General features: G+C 43.3%; 1 protein-coding gene across 1 annotated transcript; it reads right to left on the reverse strand.

Moving 5' to 3' along the window:
* Positions 1-217: 217 nt before the first annotated feature.
* NR2C2AP (nuclear receptor 2C2 associated protein) lies at positions 218-9,813 on the reverse strand. The gene is made up of 6 exons (XM_087921107.1): positions 9,673-9,813; positions 6,346-6,485; positions 5,004-5,094; positions 4,375-4,480; positions 1,416-1,484; positions 218-480 (listed from the first exon to the last, which is right to left on the reverse strand). Exons 2-6 carry the CDS (start codon positions 6,384-6,386, stop codon positions 365-367), a joined length of 423 nt encoding a protein of 140 aa, XP_087777233.1. The 5' UTR covers positions 6,387-6,485; positions 9,673-9,813; the 3' UTR covers positions 218-364.
* Positions 9,814-16,896: the final 7,083 nt, after the last annotated feature.

The raw sequence follows: 16,896 nt of genomic DNA on the forward strand, positions 1-16,896 counted from the left end.
TGGAGCACCCACAACTTCGGAAGGCAAGCAGTTTCACTGGTTGATTGTTCTCACGGTCAGGAAATTCCCAAGTTGCAGGTTGCTTCTCTCCTTGAGTAGTTTCCATCCATTGCTTCCTGTCCTGCTTTCAGGTGCTTTAGAAAATAGGTTCACCCTCTCTTCTTTGTGGCAGCCCCTGAGATACTGGAGCATTGCTAACACGTCCCCCCAGGTCCCTCTTTTCTACACAAATTTAACAGATAATCAGAGTTGGAAGGGACCTTGTAGGTCATCTAGTCCAACCCTCCGCCCTACACCATTTCTGACAGGGGTTCAGGCCAGTCCACCGGCTTCACAAATCCTTCAGCTTCTCGCTCCTTCTCTATCAAAGTTTCTGCCCAAGGATGTCAAGGTGGTAGACGATAATTCGTCCAAAGAAATCCGAGCTGTTTTGAAAAGTTATTTTCAGTTTATCCAGCGGTTCTGCTTTGAACGGGAAGCTGTAGAAGAAGCAGGAGTTAAGGAACAGGAGGTGTCTAATAGAAATAGAGTAGAAATAGAACCCCCCAAAATAATAACACAACTGGGGATGAAGATCCTTTATGGGGGGGGTTACACAATGTACCTAAAATTATTTATTACGGCAATGCATCTATAATGTGCACAGCAATAGCATTTAGACTTATATGCCGCTTCATAGTGCTTTACAGCCTTCTCTAAGCAGTTTACAGAGTTGGCATCTTGTCCCCAACCAGGGATGGGATTCAAAAAAGTTTACTACCAGTTCTGTGGACGTGGCTTAGTGGGTGTGAGCTTGGTGGGTGTGGCAGGGGAAGGATACTGCAAAATCCCCATTCCCTCCCCACCCCACTAACCTGCTTTCCAGCTCTGTTCTCCTGTGCAGGGCAACCAAAGGAGACCCAGCCAATTCAGCTGAGATTCAGGAGGCAGCGAATAGATGGGGGCAGGGCCAGTCAGAGGTGATATTTGCTGGTTCTCCAAACTACTCAAAATTTCCGTTATCGGTTCTCCAGAACTGGTTGGAATCTGCTGAATACCACCTCTGCCCCCAACCATCTGGGTCCTCATTTACTGACCTCGTAAGGATGGCAGGCTGAGTCAACCTTGAGCTGGTGAGGATCAAACTGCTGGCAGTGAGCAGAGTCAGCCTGCAATACTGCATTCTAACCACAGGGTGGCAAAGGCTTAATTTACTGAATAACTCATCTACAGGGCAGGGAGGAACGTTCACACATTGGGTAAACTAGCATGTGGATAGAAAAGGTTGTGTGAACGCAGGGAGAGATGCCGGAAGAACAAAATAGGAAACAAAGCGGCAATCAAACCAGAAAACCCTGCAGAGTTGTATATGAGCCATAGATCCACACATTTTGTTATTTCAGTTCTTGGCGTTCTGAATTAGTTGGTAAAGGATATCTGGAGAGAATTGTTATCTTCAGGGTAGAATTCAGCAACAGTCGAGAGAGCAGCTCCTTTCCGGCCACCTTTGGAAGTTTGAATGCAGAAAAAGATTTGCAGTTGGGAAAATATTCGGGAAGTGTTTCTCACTGGTATTATCAGGCACCTCACATTTCACAATGAAAAGAAATTGGAAAGAGAAAGTACTGAGGAAGAGATGGTACAGGCAGCCCTCCATTCACAACTGGTTGTTTCGTGACTGTTCCGAGTTATGACAGATCTCCCTGGGGTTACTTACGACAGTTCAGACGTTCTAACAGCCGAGTCTCCATAATGTGACCAGTGTTTATAGCCACTTGCAGCATCCCATAGTTATCTAACTGGATTTTATTTCCGGTTTTGCTAAAAACTCATTTACTTCCAGTTTTCGGCAAAATTGGCTAACAGCAAACCATTGGTTTGCTTGAGAACTGGAGGGTTCACTTAATAACCACTGGAAAAGTAATAATCCTGAAAGTTTGGTCACATGGATGACTTGATTTGTGACCATCAGGCTTACAACCATGATAGATAAGCTCCATTATGGTTGCTGAGCACTTCTTGTATTGCAAGATGACTTCTAGCCACTGCCTGGTTCCAGCCAATCACCCTATACCTGTTAGATGTAATAAGCTACGATCGGCAAGCCAACTAGTTGGCTGAATTCATCAAAATAGTATGTCTATTTCATTGGTGTTTAAAAAATCAAACTCACCTAAACAAATCTGATCAGATTGAGCCATGGATGTGTCATGACCCTTTCGGAATCTGATTCGGAGGGGGAGGCCAAGCAGCTGACAGGGAGTGGGAATGTGGCTCCATTGGCTGTGGAAGAAACTGGGGAAGGGCAAAGTCCAGCTGGGCAGAGCAGGGGAGAGGTAGAGCAAGGGAGAGGGAATTCGGAGGAAAACCCAGGCCCACCTCCTCTTCATCCTAGGGCACGCAGGGAGGAATGGAGAAGGGAGCAACGTGAGTTGCGTGGCTTATGGGGGAGGAAAGGGCCTTAATTCCCTTCGTTTAGCTGCAGCTGGGAACACAGTGTTTAAAAAGGGAAGCTGCGCACAGCAATTTGTTGAGAGCAAATTGTGAATTATCTGGTATTGTCGAGGCTTATCTGTGTTCCTGGCGTCTTCCTAACTGTCTGTGTTTTCCTGGCCTTTCAAGTCTGCAATTCCTTCTCCTGCCCCGTCAAGTTAATTACTGCAGCATGGTTTGTTTGGATTTTTAGTTACAGTTTGTATGTACTTTGTTTACGGACTGAAATTCCTCCATTTAAAGGCTGTTCCTGAGAGAGTTTTTCTCCAGCCAAAGGTAACCTGGACATTGGGGGCAAAGTTGGAGATAATAAAGGGACTCTTCTTGCTTATTTGACTGTGTTGCCTTTGTGCCACACCCCGGGTCATCACAGGATGCTTCTACAGACTGGACTACAGAATTTAAGCCATCGCCAGTTTAAGAGATATCATGGTCTAAGTCAGGGGTGTCAAACTTAATTTCACTGAGGGCCACATCAGGGCTGGGCATCGGGGGCATCGGGAGGGTGAGTGGGTGTGGCTGGCGTGGGCATGGCCAGCTCAACTTCACTCGTTTTCGGCTGCAATGCCTCCTGCAGCCCTCTGCCAGTGAAAATGGAGCCCGGGGAAGCCTGCAAGCTCCATTTTCGCTGGTAGAGGGCTGCAGGAGGCATTGTGGCCAAAAATGAGTGGTGTTGAGCTGGCACTGTGGGCTGTTCCTTCTGTCAGCTTGGAAGCCATTTTTTTCTTTGAGGCTTCTGGGCTGCCACATTCAGTGCCTGGGAATTTGGGAGGGGGGATTTCAAGGAGCGGTGGAAGATTACCCACAACAACATTCCTTTCTCAGAAAGTCAAGGCCATGTTACCTTGCACCGGGGAGTGACTGGGCGTAGTCTCCAGTTGGAACGAAGTGAGGATTGGACAATGTGATGGACAGTTGGTTGCAGGGGTTGGATTTTGGGTTTTCCTTGGGGTTAGGGAAAACCCAGAACTCTCAGATTTGGGTTTTCCCCAGATGTGCCAATATGACATCTCTAATAAAGTGGATCTTTGGGAAGACGATATTCTCGGAGCCTCGTTCCTTGGAGGTTGTTACTTGGAATCCTGACACCTTCGGGGTTTCCATAGAAGCCCCGTGGGCCAGATCTAAGCACCGGCCCGCATGCCTTGAGTTTGATACCTCTGATTTAAGTGAACATAAACAAGGTACCAAGGGACCTCTCTGGTCTCCAACCTGGCCAATATCTTAAGGCCCTGATGGAGAACCTATGGCATGCGTGCCACAGATCGCACGCAGATCCATTTGTGTGGGCACGTGAGCCCCAGCCAAGCTTACCTGCATTGCGCATGCACGCACCTCACAGCTGATTTTCAGCCCAGTTGAGGCCTTTTTCACCCTCCTGGAGGCTCAAGGGAAGCCAGAAATACCAGAAGTGCCCGTTTTCAGCCTCCGGAGAGCCTCTGGAGCCTGAGGTCGTTTTCCCCCTTCCAGGGGCTCAAGAGAAGCCTCTGCAGCCCTTGGAGGCCAAAAAACAGGCCCATTTTGGCACTTCCGATAAGCTGGGAAGTGCGCGCATGCACAGTGCAGGTAAGGGGGGGGGGTTGTGCGCACATGCACAGGGGGGAGCGGGGCTCATTGCATTGTGGGTGCCGACATGCACGCGCTATCTTCCCACAGAAGTGGTACCTATTTATCTACTCGCATTTGCATGCTTTCAAATTGCAAGGAGCTGAGGGAAGTAATAGGAGCTCACCCCGTTGTGCAGCGCTCAGGTCTCAAACCCAGCCTCAGTTTTGCTGCTTAACGCCATCACGTTAAATGCATTTAAATATTTAAAATACACACACACACACCTCTGTTTCTCAGATAGAAAAAGACTGAGCAAGGGCATGCATTTTTAACTGCGGGTGAGTTTTTTTTTACCTTGCAGAATTAATTTTTGGCTTGCAAAGCCCCCCTGGAACTGAATCTGAATTTGAGACGCCTGGACAGTCTGAGGAAATTCCATTGTCAGCCACTGGATGGCACCCTAATATAGCAAAAAGAGGAGATCACCAGCTTAAGATAAATTCAAATAAATAGAAAAATACAGAAGGGCAAATATTATGAAAATAAAAAGATTTCTGTCCAAGATTTCTCTCTCTCTCTCTCTCCCTCCCTCCCTCCTCCCTCTCTCTTACCCCCTCCCTCCCACACAATGGCAGCTGCACCAGTCTAATGTAGTGTTTTTCACCCTTGGCAACCTTTAAGGTGTGTGGACTCCAACTCCCAGAATTCCCCAGTTTTTCCCCCCTCCAGCAATTCCCCAATTGGGGCCAGCCATTCACTCACACATTAGCCCATCTCACAGGAGGGTTGTTGTAGGGAAAATGAGAGGCGAGGAATATTAGGTATGTTTACCACCTTGAGTAACTTATACAAAATAATAAAGGTGGGATAAAAAAAAATCTAATAAACAAACATTGGCCCAGCTCGCAAATGAGTTGTAAGGTTCACAAGAAGTGTTGGTGAATGCTCCAGGCAAAAGTAGGATGTTACTTATCGGACGTCACCTGGTCTGAGTTCCAACTAGTTTCCTCATTTCTGTCAAACATGTACTTCTTTCCAAATTGCTTCACCTCTCGGTTGAGAACAGAGCTCACCCTAATAAGAATGCAGAAAATAACAAGGAAGAGTGAAGGAGTGAAGTTTCTTTTCCAAATTTCAGCGTAAAAGCTAACCAGTAGCAGAGAAATTTTGCACTTTTAATTACAGAATAAGAGAACTGGAAGGGACCCTGAAGGTCTTCTAGTCCAACACCCTGCTCAAGCAGGAAACCCTATTCTCGTGATGGCATGCCACAGGTGGCACGCACAGCCATTTGTGCTGCCATGCAAGCTGCAGGAAAACTTAACTCGCTGCACACGTGCGTGCCTCACAGCCGATTTTCTGCTGGTTTGAGGCCTTTTTCAGCCTCCCAGAGGCTTGAGAAAGGCTTCTGCAGGCTTCTGCGAGTTTTGTAGGCCGAAAACTAGCTCCGTTTCGTCATTTGCGGTATTTTCAGAGAAACAGGAAGTGACAAAACAGGGCTAGATTTTGGCCTACAAAGCTTGTAGAAGCCTGCAGAAGCCTTCCCCAAGCCTTTGGGAGGCCGAAAAAGGCCTCAAACTGGCCGAAAATCAGCTGTGAGGCACAGTGCAGATAAGGGGACAGTGGGGATTGCGCGCGCATGCATAGGGGATGTAGGGGGGCGTGCATTGCCTTCTGGGTGCTGGCATGTGAGCGCAAGCGTGCAAGCGTGTGCACAATTTTTGGCACAGGAGCCCAAAAAGGTTAGCCGCCACTACCCTATATCATTTCAGACAAATGGTTGTCCAATCTCTTCTTGAAAACCTCCAGCAATGCAGCACCCAAAACTTCTAGAGGCAAGCCATTCTGCTGATTAATAGTACTGAGAGGGAATTTCTCCATACAGATAGTCCTCGACTTACAACAGTTTGTTTAGTGACCATTTGCAGTTCCAACAGCACCGAAAAAATGACCATTATGACCATTTTTACACACTTGGATGACTGCTACAGCATAGTCACATGATCAGATGCTTGGCAACTGGTTCTCATTTATGGCGGCTGCAGTGTCCCAGGGTCATGTGATCAGCTTTTGCGACCTTCTGATTGGCAAAGTCAATGGGAAAGCCAGGTTGACTGAACAACTGTGTTACTCAACTTAATAACTGCGGCAGGAAAGGTTGTAAAATGGGGCAAAACTCACTTAACAACTGTTTTGCTTAGCAACAGGATTTTGGGGTCCAATTGTGGTTGTAAGTCAAGGACTACTAGGTTCGATCTCTCTCTGATAAGATTTCATCTGTTGTTCTTGGTCCTTTCAAAAATGAAAATCCAAAGATACACTCACCTGCTTATGGTTTCAGGGCAAATTAGGGAAGCCACGGCCATGTCTTTTGTTTCCGGTCAGATAAAACAGAGGTCAGACGATGCCAAATAGAACAGTATGCGTGCACATTCGTGTGTTCTTCCAATGACTATAGTCGATTACTTTGATTAAAGAAGAATCAGAACAGAATGAATTAGGGATCAGTCTTTTCAGAGGATTCTTAGAACTAACACACATTCAGATCTTCAGCACTGTAGATCTATGCTCCTCACCTTTGGCAGCTTTGAAGATGAGTGGACTTCAATTCCCAGAATTCCCCAGCTGGCTGTGGAATTCTGGGAGCTGAAGTCAACCCATCTTCAAGTTGCCATGGTTGAGTAACATTGCTCTAGACCAGGGGTGTAAAACTCGCAGCATCAAGCCGGCACCACGTGACATATTGCGTCTTTTTTCCCTTTCGCTAAACCAGAGGTGGGCGTGGCCAGCATGACACATCTGCCCAGCGGGCCGTGAGTTTGACACCCCTACTCTAGACTACTTATATAGCTCCTCTCTTTTCTGGCCTTCCAAATTAAGTCCAAATCCTGCCTGTTGGTTTTGATTGGTCATACTATGAATTTATAATCCATTGACTCCACATTTGAACTGACTATGGTTTATCTTTTATTGACTTTTAACTTTGTTAGCTGCCCAGGGTTGCTGTAGTGAAATGAACCGAAATGGATCAAAATAAAGATAAAAATAAAGTTACACTCAAACAGGGAACCACAATTAAGTGAACAATGGTTTTAAGGTAGAAACTGGACTAAGGATGAGTTATCGTGTAATTATTAGAACCATAGTTTAAACATGGTGACTTCTTTCAAGATTTAACAACAAACCCTCAATGAGTTCAAACCTATAACTGGTTGTTTATTCAAGCAATAAAGGATTAGAATCGAGTTGGAAGAGACCTTGGAGGTCTTCTAGTCCAACCCTCTGCTCAGGCTGGAAAACCCTATACAATTTCAGAAAAATGGCTGTCCAATCTTTTCTTAAAAACTTTCAGTGTTGGAGCATCCACAACTTTTGGAGGCAAGTTGTTCTACTGATTGACTGTTCTGTCAGAAATTTCTCCTTAGTTCTAGGTTGCTCCTCTCCTTGACTAGTTTCCATCCGTTGCTTCTTGTCCTGCCTTCAGGTGCTCTGGAAAATAGCTTGACTCCCTCTTCTTGTGACAATCCCTGAGATATTGGAAGACTGCTATCATGTCATCCCAGTCCTTCTTTTCATCAGACTAGATATACCCAGTTCCAGCAACCGTTCCTTATATATTTTAGCCTTCAGTCCCCTAATCATCTCTGTTGCTCTTCTCTGCACTTTTTCTAAAGTTTCAACATATTTTTTTACATTGTGGCAACCGAAACTGGATGTAGTATTCCAAGTATGGCCTTACCATTAAGCAGATTTTAATGGGATAATTGCCATTTTATAGATGTATTAACTGTAATTCTAGACCTACTATGTGATCTAGTAATTAAGGCACCAAGACAGAAACTGGGAGATTGTGAGTTCTAGTTCTGCCTTTGGCATAAAAGCTGACTGGGTGACTTTGGACTAGGCACTCTCAGCCCAATCCACCTCACAGGGTTGTTGTTGTGGGGAAAACAGAAAGATGAAGGAATATTAGCTTAATAGGCTGCCTTGAGTTTTTATAAAAATAATAAAGGCAAGACACAATAAGTAAATAAATACATGAATAAAATTAATTGAAGCCATTAGAAAGCAATAGAAAGAAGGATCCATGCTGGGCTCACTGAAGGATGAACTATTCAAAATATAGCGCAAACAGAACTATCAACAGTAACAATAAAAACGACTTGATTTTATCTGTAGAATTATATCAGGTTTTTATTTTAACTGCTGGTTTCCCCATTTTCTCTCAGTTCTATTTTTTTTAAAGTCACCCTACTTAAAGATTATTTGCAACACAATGTGTCCTAGAATATTGTTACAGTAATTCAAAGAGTATTTTAATTAAAGTAGTTAAAAAGAGTCAAATTCCACAGGGTCTCAGATAACAGATAATCAGAGTTGGAAGGGTCATCTAGTCCAACCCCCTGCCCAAGCAGGAGACCCTACACCATTTCTGACAAATGGCAGTCCAATCTCTTCTGGAAAGTCTCAAGTGATGACATGTGAACTCACATGTGGTTATAGATAGTTTACTGAATTAAATCAAAAGTAACTGGGTTTATACATCCTGGTAAGCTCTAAACCATGGTGTACAAAGCTGCAGCAGCTGCTCTTATACAACACACTAACGCCAGCATCAAACTAATCATACTGTGGATTAGAAGAATCTCTGGGCCTCACCAATAATGCAGGCTCTTCATTTTCTATAGTTTCTGTTCTCTATATGTCTGAACTTCAGTTCCCAGAATTCCCCATCTAACTCTCTGCTAAGGATTCTGGGAATTGAAGTCCACACAAATGCCTAGAATGCCCAGGTCAGGGGTCTTCAAACTTGACAGCTTTAAGACTTATGGATTTCAACTCCCAGAATTCCTCCTCCAGTCATGTTAGCTCAGGAATTCTGGGAGTTGAAGTCCACAAATCTTAAACTTGCCAAGTTTAAAGAGCATTGGTCTAGGTAGAGAAAGACTTATTTTAAATCTCTTGATTTCTGAAGCCATCCACCTATTATATTTAGCCTTACAATTAAGCTATGGTTAAAAACATTGATTTTTAATTAGGCTTTAAACTGAATTAACATTTTAATTAAAAGATTAACACTTTAATGGCTAAACATCTATAAACATTAGGTTTTAACATTAGTACAATCTCATTGTACACGTTGTGCATTGACAATAAAGGATTATTAGTATTAGTGTTATTAAGTATGAAGAGTCACAATCTTTACCAAATTTTACTCCCAGGAAATCTTTTTCCCCTCTGCCAAGCTCTGTTTTCCAGGAGACCTGCTTTAACTTACTTAATTGGTTTCTAAGCTATCTTTGAAGATAAAAAAATCGTCCTAGTACAGTTAGTCCTGAACTTACAACCACAACTGAACTCAAAATTTATGTTGTTCAGTGAGAAATTTGTTAAATGAGTTTTACCCCATTTTACGACTTTTCTCACATTTGTTAAGTGCAGGGGGTCTTCAAACTTGACAGCTTTAAGACTTGCGGACTTCAACTCCCAGAATTCCTCCTCCAGTCATGTTAGCGCAGGAATTCTGGGAGTTGAAGTCCGCAAGTCTTAAACTTGCCAAGTTTGGAGACCTCTGGACTAAGCAATTGCATGCACAAAAGGCAAAAGAGCAGGGGCCAGGGAAAACGTTGGCAACCGGCTTTTCCTACTGACCTGCAAATTTGGCAGAGCGGAGCAGACAACGATACACCCCTTTTTCTATGTATATTTCTTATTCTCTCCCATCCAGGCAGAAGAAAAAAGCCACAGAAGCAGGAACAGAAGCAAAGAGCAGCAGAAATTCGCCTCGTGCCACTCACACTTCCGGTTTCCTGCAGCCCTGGAAAATCTTAAAGAGACACGACCGAAAAAGACCTGCCAATAAATAAAAAAATTGTAATCCACTAGGTGGAGGTAGCAGCGCAGCGGAGAGAAAATCAGGACAGGATATTTAAAACGGACTTAACAGAGTTGGAAGGGATCTTGTAGGCCATCTAGTCCAACCCGCTTCCCAAGCAAAGAGATCCTGACAGAGGGCAGTCAAGCCTCTTCTTAGGTAGCAGTTAACAACCATGCAAAATTGCAGAATAAATTTCCAGGAGGTTTAAAGGAAAAGCTCAACCTTGTTAGGCAGTGAGATTCTTTTTTTTTTTTTGCAAAAGGAGAAAAATTACACAAAGTAACAGTAATAGTACAGGTAGTCCTCAACTTATGACCATGATTAAACCCCAAGTTTTTGTTGCTAAGGGAGACATTTGTTAAATGACTTTTACCTCACATTACAACCTTTCTTGCCACAGTTTTTAAGTGAATCACTGGTGCTGTTAAGTTAGTAACACACCTGTGCAGTGAATCTGGCTTCCTTGTTGACTTCGCTTGTCAGAAGGTCGCAAAAGGGGATTGCATGACCCCAAGACATGTCATAAATATGAGTCAGTTCCCAAAAGCATCTGATTTTTGATCACGTGAGCATGGGGATTGTTAGGAATGTAAGTCACCTAACAGGTATTTGGGTTGAAAATATATAAACCAGGATAAACATTTTAAAACTGTATCTTTAAGAGAATCCTAAAATTGTAATTGGGTGTGGTTTCTCAAACAGCCATAAGATGGAGCCAGAAACCTGGGTCGTTTTAGTCTTAGTCTCAGAAGAAGTCTCAGTGAGTCTCTGTTTCCTTCTGTTGGAGAATATTGCCGTTCCTTCTAATTGACTGATATTTCTGGATTCGATGTAAGTCCGATACTGAATGTTTTTGATACTGGATGAAAATTGACTGATTTTACCTGTGAACGACTTTGGACTGCTTGTTTTTGAACTTTGCTTAAACCTTTCTGGAAGTAAAAACCTACATTTACTGTACGTGTATCTGTGTGCTGTGTGTGTATTATTCAAACACTGCTCTCAATACGTCTCCCTGTATGTGCTCATTCTCCTAATGGGGAATTACCTCAACAGGGATAATGCAACAATTGCAAGTGTCAAAAATGGTCATAAGTCACTTTTTCAGGGTCATTTTAATTTTGAATGGACACTAAGTGAACTGTTGTAAGCCGGGGACCCGTCTATATAATAAATGATAAATATAATTATATCTTACCTGAATAACTTTTATCCATCCCTCAAGCTATCTTTGGTCTCTTTTAGCAGCCCCATCCAACAGGAATGAAAAACTGCTGGTGACCTTCTACCGCTGCACCATAGAGAGTATCTTAACTTACTGTACCTCTGTATGGTTTGCCAATTGCACAGTGGCTGATAGGAAAGCAGTCCAGAGGGTTAATGTCATTGCCCAGAAGATCATTGGTTGCCTCCTGCTACCTTAAGAAAGTTCAAAACATTCTCAAAGATCCATCTCATCCTAGGCACCCTCTTTTTTTTTTGAACTATTACCATCTGGCAGACAGTACAGGATAATAAAAACAAGGACAAATAGGCTGAAAACAGTTTCTATCCCAGGGCAGTAACTCTATTGAATTCTACTGTATAGTGCAATATTAATGCAACATCAGGGGTTTTCAATTCAATGTATAGAATGTGAAGGATGTGTGTTTCTGTTTATTTTCAGTCATAATGTACACTGAAGATGGTATTTAATTTCGTTGTATGAGGTGCAATGGCAATGTAGGAAGTTATCACCCACCGCTCTCCTAGAAAAATGAAATATCCTAGGAAATATTAAAAAGGCAGAATATTTCCCCTAAAAAGAGTAGAAACTCAGAAGCAAAAACTCACTTCAGAAGCAGAAACTCAGCCTGCCCACCTTTGATAACGGGCCATTACTCTGGCCTAGCCTAGCCTATTTTACATAACAAAGATCTCCAAAGCCCTTTCATTACATCATCACCCAGCAAGGCTCAACCAAGCCTGGGACTCAGGACAGCCCCTGCATGGCCCCATGGGAGTCTGACAACCAATCAGAATACAAGCTCAAATTCAAATCCCAACAGAGGGTATAAAACCCAGGCACACTCAGCATCTCAGCCCTTCCTTCTTTTCCTTCATCTTGAAGCATGTGATCATCCTTTTCACTTTGGAGCTCCAAGCCACATGATCCTGCCCACCATTAAACCATCTTTCCAAAAAGCCTCCCTGTTTCCAGTCTCTTCCTCCCCACTTGGAACTGAACCCAGAAGGATATTTCTTCCAATAACAATAAAGTAGACTAAACTAAATTTCTGACTCATATCTGGTTTGTGTACAAACTCCTGTTCCAAAATTGCTTTTTACTAGAACGATTGTCAGGTCAGAGATCCTCCCATCATACACCTGCATATTTAATTTCGGCTTCCTTCATGGAGAAATCGCATTTGCAAATTGCACGCTGTGAGTTCTGCAGCCCATTTTTACCGAAAGGCAGGAGGGGCTGTTTGGAATGTGTATTTCAAGCCTGCAGCTTTGAGAAGCGTTTCCTCTGCCTCTTCAATTCGAGCAATTAAAAAAAAACCAGATAGGGCAAGAAAAAAGAGGCTACAGAATTGAACCTCGGGGCACCCCCATATCACTCTCCTCCCTGGTTTGATGAGGAATTGCTGAAGAGCCCTCGGATACCATTTTCAAGCTAGCCCTGGGTCTCCTTAATTGTCATGCCATCCAACCCCACTTGCAAATTGAACTCCGTCATATCTGAAAAGAGCCACATTATTCCATTTCGTGCTCAAGTATTTCTCATTAGAGAATTCACAACATGAACGCAGGACATATCTTGTCTAATTATTTTTTTAAAAATATGCCCTTCCGGACCAAATAGTCCCCTTGTATCTCTACTTAGGCATGGCTCATCTCTAGCTCAGGAAATTAGCTTTGTGACTTTCCTAAATCCTACATTGACTTAGAGGGGAGGGAGTACAAACCCCACATTTTGGGGAGCTTCCTGCTTTTTGTGATGTGAACAGTTTTCCTGCAGAGATTTATTTATCTTTCTTTATCGAGCAAATGTAAACATGTCTATTAACATGTATGAATATCTTAAGTTTATATTTATTGAGCAAATCTGCATGTTACTATTAATACGTATTAATACCTTAAATGTATATTTATTAAGCAAATTTACATGTTTCTATTAATATGTATTAATTCCTTAAATGGATACCTCTTCAGCAAATTTGCATATTTCTATTGAGATGTATTAATATTTTAAATTTATATTTATTGAGCAAATTGATATATCTTTATAGAGATCAGGCTGGCTCCCTCTTTGCAGTTCTTTTAGAAACTTTTGAAGACTAAGCTATTTCAGAGGCTGGAATAGAATAAAATGGAATAGAACAGTTCTACAGTCCCGCCTTAAGCATGGAAGCTGATTGGATGACTTTGGGTCAATCTCCAGGAAACTGTGAGTTCTAGTCCAACCTTAGATATGAAAACCAACTGGGTGACTTTGGGCCAGTCACCAGGAGACTGTGAGTTCTTATCCCTCTTTAGGCACAAAGCCAGCTGGTTGATTTGGGGACATTCCCTTTCTCTCTGCCCCCAGACCTGGGAAGGAGGCAATGGCAAACCACTTTTGAAAAGCCTTGCCAAAGAAAAATGTAAAGATTTGCCCAAATAGTTGCCAGGAGCCAACACTGACTCAAAGACATAATCCCCTCTACACACACACATACCTGCTGTCAGGATTCCAGAGTTACCCCAATTAAATCATGAGTCTCAAGCCAGACTTCCAAAACTTCAAAAGGATTTATTGGGAGTTAACATGTCCGGCACTGCCTGGGTGTAGCCAACTCTGAGACACAGAATTCATTGTCACCCTTGACCCTGGTTTTCCCTCACCCCCTGGGTGTATTTTAATTCATATTCTCCAATTGGACACATCCATAGCCAAGAATCACCAGTCATGCTCTCCAGTTAGAATTTTGCGCGGCAGCATCTTCAGTCACCTAGTTACTATCTTTGAAAACTATTTATGGAATGCACTTTTGGTCTCCAAACTGCTGCACTGCTCCCCCTTCCTTTCTGTTGGCAACTCTAAAAAGACCATAGAAATATTTTATGAGTTGACACCTGCACACAAATCCAGAACGATCCTGCCTGTTCAATTCTTGGCTCAACTAAACTGATGTAGCTCAAAGCTGACCAAACCACCTGACTTCCATGGAGAGGCTGCACTTTTAGAGTGTCTGCATGTGACAGGTGTGTCGCCAAATGGTGACTGACAGGACACCAGTGACTCCCACACCTTCCTTTGCAACGGCCAGAAATCTTACTGGGCCAACTTTAAGTAGCCCTCACATCATAGCGTCAAATGCTTCAGCAGGTCCTTTCTTAAAAACAAGCAGTAAAAAAAAAAAGATGTTAAGCATCAAAAAGAGCCAATGTACCGATTTTATTTTATTTTTTGTAGTGACATGGAACAAGGGACCGAACACCTAACACTCTGACCCTCTGTGGTTGCAACCATGTCCCTCTGTCATCATCAAGGCCCCTGCATTCTTTCTTTGCCTGCTGAAAATACGGGAAAATACAATTTCTTTTCCTCCCTGCTGCAAAAAGCTAGCCCTTGGCATAGAGTCTTTCTCGATTTGCGTGAAATGTTTTGTGCAACCTTCATTTGCATTCTTCTTTTGCACTCTGTGTTGATATGCAACATAATCAATTTGCAAAATTCTAAAAAGATTAAAGAGAGTTCACAAAAATAGATGCTCTATTTACACATTCCCCTCCCTTGTGGGCTGGGGACGAGGCTAATAAGGGTGATGTTGGATGAATTCTAACTCCCTCAATTCCAGAACCGTACAGTGGAGCCTCGGGTTGCAACCGTAATCCGTTCCTGGACTTCTGGTTGTGACCCGATTTGGTCGTGCCCGGAAGCGCGACCGATTGCGCATGCGTGCAGTCAAAAAAGTTGGCGCCGAAGGGGAAAATAGGCGTGGAAAGGGAATCTTTCTGCAATGACTTTGTTCGCCACCCAATTTTTGAAACATGACCCCATTCAAAAATTGGGTGGATTTTTTGTTCGCCACCCGATTTGGTTGTGAACAGGAGTGTTTGCGAAAGAGGTGATATTCAACAGGTTCTGACCAGTTCTGGAGAACCGGTAGTGGAAATTTTGAATAGTTCGGAGAACCAGCAAATCCCACTTCTGACTGGCCCCGCCAACCCCCTCTCTTCTCTGCCTCCCATTGAGTCCCAGCTGATCGGCTGGGTCTTCTTTGGTTGCCCTGCACAGGAGAACGGAACTGGAAAGCAGGTTAGTGGGGTGGGGAGGGTATGGGGATTTTTCAGTATCCTTCCCCTGCCACGCCCACCAAGCCACACTCACAGAACTGGTAGTAAAATTTTTTGAATCCCACCACTGGTTCGCGACCTGAGGTTCCGCTGTATTACAATTAGGAATACAAGCTCCCAGGGAGTCCTCGATTTAGAAATGTCCCTTTAACGACCATTTGAAGTTACAGTGGTACTGAAAAATGTTATTTACGACTGGTCCTCCTCATACTTACAACTATCTCAGCATCCCCCATGGTCATGCAATCAAAATTTGGTTATGACAGATACAGATAGTCCTCGACTTACAACAGTTTCTCTGGTGACTGCTCAAAGTTACAATAGCACAGAAAAAAGTGACTTATGACCATTTTTCACCCTTCGACCACTGCAGCATCCCCGTGGTCATGTGATTTACATTCAAATGCTTGACAACTGACTCACCTTTATGACGGTTGCAGCTGTCCTGGAGTCGCGTGATTCCCCTATGCGACCGTCTGACAAACAAAGCCAACGGGGAAACCAGATTCACGTAACAACCGTGTTGCTCATTTAAGAACTGCAGTGATTCACTTAACAACGGTGGTGAGAAAATGGGGCAAACTCATTTAACAAATTTCTCACCTTAACAAGATACGTTTTGGGCTCAGTTGTGGTCATGAGTTGAGGACTACCTGTATTTACAAGGGTTGCAGCCTCCAAAATGGTCATTTAATCACTATTTGAAACCTTCCCAGCCAGCTTCCACCAGGCATAGTCAAGTGGGGAAGCTGGATTTGCTTAACAATGGCTTGATTCACTGAATAACTGCAGTGATCACTTAACAACCATAGCAAAAAAAAAAAAGGTTGTAATATTGGAAGCAACTCATTTAATACCACCACTAGTAGACAATCACTTAAATATGAGCCAGCCATATTCGGCAGCAGCCAAAAGAGCTAATGCAATTCTAGGTTGCATTAACAGAGGGATACAATCGAGATCAAGTGAGGTACTAATACTACTCTATAAAGCCTTATTAAGACCACACTTAGAATACTGCATCCAGTTTTGTTCACCACACTATAAAAAAGACTCTAGAAAAAAGACTCTAGAAAAAATACAGAGAAGAGCAACCAGGATGATTAGGGGACTGGAGACTAAAACATATGAAGAACGGTTACAGGAACCGGGCCTGGCTAGTCTAGAGAAGAGAAGGACCAGGGGAGACATGAGAGGAGTCTTCCAATATTTGAGGGGCTGCCACAGAGAGGAAGAGATCAAGCTATTTTGCAAAGCATCCAAAGGCCAGACAAGGAGCAATGGATGGAAACTGAACAAGGAGAGATTCAACCTGGAAATAAGGAGAATTTTTTCTGACAGTGAGAACAATCAACCCATGGAACAGAAGTTGCCTTCGGAAGTTGTGGGAGCTTCGTCCCTGGAGGCTTTCAAGAAGAGACTTGTCAGAAATGGTAGAGGGTCTCCAGCTTGAGCAAGGGGTTGGACTAGATGACCTGCAAGGTCCCTTCCAACTCTTTTATTCTGTGTTCTAAACCACGCTCAGCAACAAAACCATTCCAACTTATGACTATAAGTTGGCTGGTTTCATTCTAGTCATATGTCAAAGACTATTGCAATTCTTCCACAAAAACAAAACAAAGAAAGCACTCCTGTTGCGATAAACCTGCAATTGAAAGCCTCCAACAACAACA

The sequence above is a fragment of the Pseudonaja textilis genome, chromosome 1, assembly GCF_049901715.1.
Source record: "Pseudonaja textilis isolate UNSWEBS1 chromosome 1, rPseTex1.2, whole genome shotgun sequence".
NCBI lineage: Eukaryota > Metazoa > Chordata > Lepidosauria > Squamata > Elapidae > Pseudonaja > Pseudonaja textilis.

Excerpts from the sequence above, each read along its gene's own strand:
- NR2C2AP (XM_087921107.1), bottom strand. The coding sequence starts at position 6,386 with ATGGCCGTGGCTTCCCTAATTTGCCCTGAAACCATAAGCAG. Across the intron at positions 5,095-6,345 it reads TGCCCTGAAACCATAAGCAG|GGTGAGCTCTGTTCTCAACC; the intron begins GTGAGTGTATCT and ends CATTCTTATTAG. Across the intron at positions 481-1,415 it reads AGATAACAATTCTCTCCAGA|GCTTCCCGTTCAAAGCAGAA; the intron begins TATCCTTTACCA and ends GCTTCTTCTACA.